This window comes from Myotis lucifugus, unplaced genomic scaffold, assembly GCF_000147115.1.
Source record: "Myotis lucifugus unplaced genomic scaffold, Myoluc2.0 scaffold_109, whole genome shotgun sequence".
NCBI lineage: Eukaryota > Metazoa > Chordata > Mammalia > Chiroptera > Vespertilionidae > Myotis > Myotis lucifugus.
This window is the reverse complement of record NW_005871157.1, coordinates 1719006-1726260: the sequence shown is the minus strand read 5'-3', so window position 1 is coordinate 1726260 and position 7255 is coordinate 1719006. Positions and strand designations below refer to the sequence as shown.

At 53.7% G+C, this 7255-nt stretch overlaps 1 protein-coding gene across 6 annotated transcripts in view; it reads right to left on the bottom strand.

The window, feature by feature from the left end:
* Positions 1–7196, bottom strand: part of LOC102419721 (cytosolic phospholipase A2 beta) — an 18882-nt gene extending 11686 nt beyond the window's left edge. For 5 of the 6 annotated variants that reach the window (XM_006093060.3, XM_014459473.2, XM_023757505.1 and 2 more), the window contains exons 1-6: positions 7106–7196; positions 1758–1911; positions 1425–1678; positions 1051–1107; positions 482–577; positions 194–270 (exon numbers count right to left, since the gene is read on the bottom strand). In XM_006093060.3, the coding sequence (XP_006093122.1) occupies positions 194–270; positions 482–577; positions 1051–1107; positions 1425–1678; positions 1758–1911; positions 7106–7169 (702 nt within the window). In that variant the 5' untranslated portion in view covers positions 7170–7196. Of the gene's footprint in view, positions 1–193; positions 271–481; positions 578–1050; positions 1108–1424; positions 1679–1757; positions 1912–6485; positions 6551–7105 lie in introns of all 6 variants that reach the window. The other variant, XM_023757506.1, reaches the window with a different exon arrangement.
* Positions 7197–7255: the final 59 nt, after the last annotated feature.

Genomic DNA, 7255 nt, shown 5'->3' with positions numbered 1-7255 from the left:
ACAGGCTCGAAGCCCCAGGCCCTCTAATTCCAAAGGTAAACACCAGGGACCCTGTCCTGCTCAGCACTGGGGGGCCCCAGACTTCGGGGTTTTTCAGAGCAAGGTGCCACCACCCCAGCTCTTTTGTGCCTGCTCCTCAGAGCCCAGGTTCCCACCCTTCCCTCTCCCTGGGGCCCAGGAACAAGACACACACCTTCTCCATGGCCTCCTCATCCACCATTTTAAAGGAGCCCTCTTCAGTTAGCTGGTAGGTCGCTGGAGTGTACATCTCTGAAACCAGAGGGAGGAAGGTGTGGGGACCCTCAGGTGGCCTACAATTTGTCAGCACAGCCACTTGCTTGTTCCCTGGTACAGGGGCAAGGTCAGGAGTCCCAGTGCAGTAGAGACACTGTCCACACCTCAGGCTGGGGCACCAGCCAGCCGAGGGCCCTTCCACCTTGGGCTGCTTGCTCCCCAGAGCCCCGCAGGCCGAGCCCCTTACCATAGGGGATGAAGGGCCGGTCACTGGGCGGATGCAGCAGGAAGTGTTTCTCTCCCGAGACCACACAGTAGAGGTTCTCATAGTGGTCCTTATGCACTGCCAACACAGAGGAGGCCCCGGGAGGGATGTGAGGGGCCAGGCACAAGAGGGGCAAACAACCATGCTGGACACCTGGCACCCCAAGACAGCTTGTGGGGTAAGAGAAGAGCACGCCACGCCAGAGCAGAGAGGGGGTGCCAAGGTGCCTGGTGGGTTGCAGGCATTTCTGATCTCTGTCCTCCAGGGACTGACACCTGCCAGGCCCTGGGCTCATCTGCACTGAGGAGAATTCTAGCAAACAGGGCTCCCCCGAGTTCACCCCTGGCCTAGATGGCCTTTGCGAAACTTTCTAGGGACGCAGAAGAAACAATGCCCTCACCCCAATGCTATGGGTACCTTCCCCACCTGAGCTGCCAGGGGGCCCCCTCTTGCGTCTGAGCCTAGAATCCCAAGAGAAATCTTAGAGGAAAGTCACTCTAACTTCCGTAAGGCCCAACCTTCCACTCTTGGTCTCCCCACCTGATACCTACACGATGTCACTGCAGCCGCCTCCCCCAGCCAGAAGTTCACAGCATCCGGCATCTTTCCTGCAGGTGGGAGGGAAGAGGGAGAGTTAGGAGGGTGGCCTGAAGGCGAGGCTTGGAGTAACCACCTTACAGCGATGCTGGGCCAGGACGTGGGTGGGCCTTGGCCAGCTTTCTAGGGACCCAGAAGAAACAGGGAGAGAGCAGAGGGAAAGGGCAGAGGCGGGCCACTGGCGAGGGGCAGCCATCTTCCATTCATTGAGCTGAAGTTGAGGCCTGGGGACGTGAGCGTTCAGTGCACAGCACCTGACCCTGTAGGGCCCAGAGTGTGGGCCAAGTCATCAGTGACGAGAAGCAGCAGGTCCCCCATCTCCACTCACCCAGCGCCTCGGAGGCCCAGGGCACGTGGGGCTCCAGATCAGACAGCAGCTGGGGCAGCTCGGTGGGGAGGTTGGAGCACTGCTTCTGTACGTAGAGGACCCCTGGGTGCTGGGCTCGGCCCTCCAGTACGTCCAGCACGCAGCTCAGGGGCAGGCGGCGCTCGGCGGGCATCACAAAGCGGTCCCCTCGCACGGCATCCGCGTAGCCATCCGGGGTCACCGCCACGCTCACCTCCGTGGAGCCCGCCGCGGCTCTGGAAGAACGGACATTCGGACATTCGGCCCCCGCCCAGATGCCACAGAGCACCACCCACACCCCCGGGGCGGCCCCACCTGAGGTAGGGAAGCGACCACTTCTGCAGGGCTGGCCAGTGCTGCAGGGCGCGGCGGATGATGCAGGGCCTGTTGGGGCAGACCCAGTCCCGGTAGAAGTGGAGTGGAGTTGGGGGCTGGTCCAGGTAAGGCACAGCAAGAGGCACGTTGAGCTCTGAGAGAAAGAGGGGAGCGGGGGCTGAAGCCAGTAACATCCTGCCGCTGCCCCACCGTCTGCATCAGAGATGCCCCCCGGTAGGCCACCCTGGGTCCCTAGACAATGCCCACTGGTGACCAAGGGATCCTGGACAATCAGAAACTGAAGAATGAGGGACACTTAAGGGAGAAAGTGTGACGTACTCACAAACACACCACTCTGGGCCACAAGAGTTGACAGGGCCAGGGCTACTGTTCAGCCCATAATCCCAACCCTCCATGGACCATGCCTGGCCTGTACCATGGACCATGCCTGGCCTGTACCATGGACCATGCCTGGCCTGTACCATGGACCCTCAGCTTTCCTCTCTGGAGTGGCCAACCTCCTGGCATCCAGTAGGAAAGGCAGCACGGAGGTGGTACTGGGAGCTCCAGAATGAGTAGAGCTGAGGCCCAAGGTTAAGGGCTGGGCTGAGGCTGTGTAAAGCACCTTCTAACAGCGATACTTACTGAGCACCTCGAATGTGCTCAGTACTTGGCTTGGCCAATGTGGAGGTTTCAAGAGATGGGCCAGTCATCATCTCAGGGAGCTTACAACATAAATGGGGAGACTGACCGCCTCACAAAACCACAGGAGGAAAAGTGAACGGCATCACCATCCTCGGACACCCAGGCTGCCGTGTGCACTGGGCAGGTTGTGCAGTGAGCCATCTGGGCAGGTGTCTAGTGGTCCTGGGTCACCTGAATAAAAATCTCCTCCTCCCTCACTCCTGTCATCCTATTGACTGTCTCCGAGTCCTACTGATTCTACCCCCTATGTCTCTCAAACCACCCCCTCCTCCTTTGACCTGCTAGTGTGCACATTCACCAACCGCCTTTGGGTCCTCAAATGTCACCTTAATGAGGCTTCCCTACATGGCCCCCTCTTTTTTACTTATTGGGGTGACATTGGTTCACAAAACCATACAGGTTTCAAGCGTATAACTCAACAAAGCATCATCTGCACACTGCATCGTGTGCCCACCGCCCCCAGCAACGTCTCTTTCCATCCCCTTTCCCCCTTTGACCACCTCTACCTCCTCCGACCCCACTTTCCCACTGGCTATGACCACACTGTTGTCTGTGACTATGTGGGGTTTTTTGTTTTGTTTTCTTGTGCCTGTGTGGTTTTTTGTGGGGTTTTTTTTCTTAATCCCTTCACCTTCTTTCATCCAGTCCTCCAACCCGCCTCCCCTCTAATAGCTATCAGTCTGTTCCATGTACCTATGCCTCTGTTTCTATTTTATTCATCAATTTATTTTGTTCATTAGATTCCACATTCGAGATCATATGTTATTTGTCTTTCTCTGACTGGATTATTTCACTTAGCATAATAATCTCCTGGTCCATCCATGCTGTTGCAAAAGGTAAGATTTCCTTTTTTGCGGCTAAGTAGTATTCCATTGTGTAAATGTACCACAACTTTTTTTTTTAAATATATTTTTATTGATTTTTTTCCAGTGGGGAAGGGAGAGGGATAGAGAGTTAGAAACATCGACTTCCTTGGGCGCTATCAGCTGCCTCCTGCACACTCCCTACTGGGGATGTGCCCACACCAAGGTACATGCCCTTGACCAGAATCGAACCTGGGACCTTTGAGTCCGCAGGCTGACGCTCTATCCACTGAGCCAAACCGGTTAGGGCTGTACCACAACTTTTTTATCCACTCATCTACTGATGGGCACTTGGGCTGTTTCCAGATCTTGGCTACTGTAAATAATGCTGCAATGAACCAGGCCATCCTTTAAAAAACTGTAACCTTCTCCCAATAACCCTTATACCCCTTCCTTTATTTTCCTTTTTTAAAAAACTTGATTTTAGAGAGGGAGAGAAACATCGATGTGAGAGAGGTTCATAAATGGTTTGCCTCCCATATGTACCCCAACCAAGGATTGAACTCAACCAGGGATCAAACTTGCAACCTAGGTATGTGCCTTGGACCAGGAATCAAACCTGAGACCTTCCAGTGCACAGGACTTACACTCCAACAGAATGAGCCACACCAGCCAGGCCCCTTTATTTTTCTATCATTTATCACCATCTAACGCACTACGTATTTCACTTATCCAATTGTTTATTAGTCTCTCTCTTGGTAGAATGTGAGCTCCATGAGGGCAGGGATGCTTGTCTTGTTCACTGGTGCATCCCGGGAACTAGAGTGGTACTGAGCACACAGTGACTGTTCAGCAAATATTTGCTTAGTGGTTGGATGAAAGTCTCCATCTCCTGGCAGGATGGTTGCTACAGTGAACCAACTTGTTTCCTTGGCTTAATCTACTTCCTCGCAAAGCATCACTCACGCTGGCCCCAGTCATTTCCTAAAATACAATCTCATCTTGTCACACCCCCAGTAAGAACATCCTCTGATGACTTACCTCTTACTCCTCACAGAACACTGCCTGCCTTGTCACGCATTCAGGCCCAGCCTCCTGTTCCCGTCTGTGCCTGGTGCCTGCCCCTTACCCACACTCCTCAGGCAGTGCCAAACTTTGTTCCTACTGCTCACTCAGTCTAGAATGCCTTGCTCCTGGCTTCTGTAAAGGGTACAGGGCTTTACTTTGTTATTTTCATCCTTGAGGTCTAGCCTGAATGTCTTAACCCCCCCATGGGTGGTTACCGCCTCCTGCTCCAATCGGCCACTGCATTCATTTTCCCTCTGGGGTCACGCTCTGTCTCTCACAACCGCATCTCACCGGTCATCTTTGCCTTGCTTTGCAATCAGTTGGAAAGTGAATGTCATTAGATCAAAACTTGGAACTGAGTGGAAAACAGACCCTGGTGGGCCCAGGAAAACTGAAATGAAAGAGCTGGCATGTGAGCTTGCTTCATGGACAGAGGGTAAGATGAAACCTGCCAAGCAGACAAGGGAGCAGAGGGAAGGAACTGGCGAAGGGCCTTCCCAGTCATGTCAGCCCATCAAAGCAGTCACCCTGGGGTGGGGGTGGGGGGGGTAATATGGGGCTCAGTAAATCTCCCTCTTGTCCTCGCTAGGATTTTTTAAGTACAGGAAAACGGACTTTTTTCTTTTTTTAACCCTTTGTAGTTTCTGTAGTTACTTCAGCTTTACTTCCTCAGCATTTAATAGTTCTTCCTGTAGAGCAGGGTAAGGAACATCGGCCTGCCGTATAAGGCGGGGCGCACAAGGCCACAAAAATCATGTGGTCCGGCCCTGCCAAGGCATTGGGGTGAGTTAATTAAATGTCTGACCCAGTACAGCAGGCTAATTTTTCAGTTGATAATTTGTATGGCCCGAGAATGACGTTATAAATACCCAAGTGGCCCTTGGCAGAACAAAGGTTCGCCGCCCCTGCTTTAGTGAATGGCCACTGTTTTTTCCGGGGTTTTCGAAGTGAGGGGATTTCAAAAGGGATCCGAACAATTCCTTTGGCCAAATTCTTCTGCTGGAAATTTAGCCAATAACACTCACACGTGTGCACAAACACTCCAGGCCCAGTGCCTCCTCACTGCTCCTTGGACACACCAGGCACACTCCCACCCCAGGGCATCTGCCTGCCCCTGCCCTCTACCCTATGCTCTGCTCTCCTCCTTCAAGCCTGTGCTCAAATGTGGCCTTATTAAGGCGGCCCATCCTGACCATCTTACTTAAACCTGCAACCTGCCCTGCGGCCCTATACACTGAGGTCTATCATTCTGCTTTGTCCCCGCTCCCCCATAGCACTTATCCTGTAACACGTTTCTTTACCATATCATCTACTCACTCAGTGTGCCTATGACTCACGGTCTGTCTCCTCACTTGGAACTGTAAGCTCTATGAGGACAGAGGTCAGTGATGTATCCTAAACACTCTGAACAGACCCGGGCGCACTGAAGTGCTTTACGTACAGTCATGAGCCACTTAACAATGTTTTGATCAACAATGAACTGCAGATGCAACGGTGGTCCCAGAAGGTTTGTGGTGATGCTGGCAGTGACATAAAAGTACGTACAGCACATACAATTACAGTAGCAGGCTATAATATGTAGGTGTGTGTAAATGCGCTCTATGATGCTTGCACAACAATGAAATCACCGAGCCTCACATGCAGCACATGACTGTATTTGCTAACTGATGCTCAAAGTATTCGTGGCAGCACTATTGGAAACAATAGACTGGAAATGACCTAAACGTCCAGTAAGAGTGGGCTGATTCAGTAAATTACAGCACTAGTACCCAGGTGTGAAAAAGATTGCGGTACAGGGATATGGAAGGATCTCCAAGATACATACCCAGAAGAGTATGTTTAACAGGCTATCATTTGTATAAAAAGGGAGGTATACAGTTTTGTGTGTGGATACAAACAGCATTTTTTTTATTTTTGGTTACTCTTCACCCAAGTATATTTTTTCCACAGATTTTTAGAGCATGAAGGGGGAGGAGGGACACACATAGATTGGCTGCCTCCTGCACAAGCCCTTGACCGGAATCGAACCCACGACCCGTCAGTGCACAGGCCGACGCTCTAACCAGTGAGCAACACTGAGTCACACCGGCCAGGGCTAAACAGTATTTTTGGAAAGATGCAAGCTGGGGCTTAGAGTGGGAGGAAAGCTTACTTTACGTTATAAATCCGTTATTTTTTAAGTCATGTGCCCATGTTCTATTCATTGGTGAGAAATCGCTTAAAAATAGAAAGGGGAGAGCGGAAGGGAGGGAAAAAGAAGGGAGAAAAATAAAAACCAAGCAGCGGGGGGCCAGGGGTCACTGGCACCGCCGCCGCCGATTCTCCCCGAGCTCTGCCCGCCCCGCTGGGAGGAGTCGTTCTTGACTAGAGTCCAGCAGGGGTTCAGGGAGGGAGAGTCCGACCACCCCGGGGACTTCGCGACGGGAACGGGAGAAAGGCAGCCACGGGCCCCTGGCTGTCAGCGCGGGCCGGCCGTGGGGAACAGGACGGCACCCGCACGGCCAGTCCCTTCAGGAACCCACGAGGGTGCGCAAACACGGGAGGAGGAGGTTCGGCAGAGAGTGATCGGAGAGGAGGCATCAACCAGGTCGGTGCACGAGGTTTTGCGCTCCTCGAGGATAAGAACTAGGGCGCGCCCCGGGGTCGGCGGCCCAGGAAGCACCGGGGCCACGCGACTCGGGGACCCAGGCCCGGCGTGCCCACAGCCCTCCCGCGTCCTGAGACTGATCTGCAGTCAACGCCAGACACCACAGCCTCAGCGAACCCACTCACCCCTCACCGCCGCCGGGAATTCTCGTAACTCCCTCTGCACGGCGTCCAAAGCCGCCTCCGCCATGACGCCGCCGCGGCCGCCGCCCCAGGCCCCGCCCCCCGCCTGAAGACCCCGCCCTCCGCTGCAGGCGGCCCTTCCCCTCCTGAAGA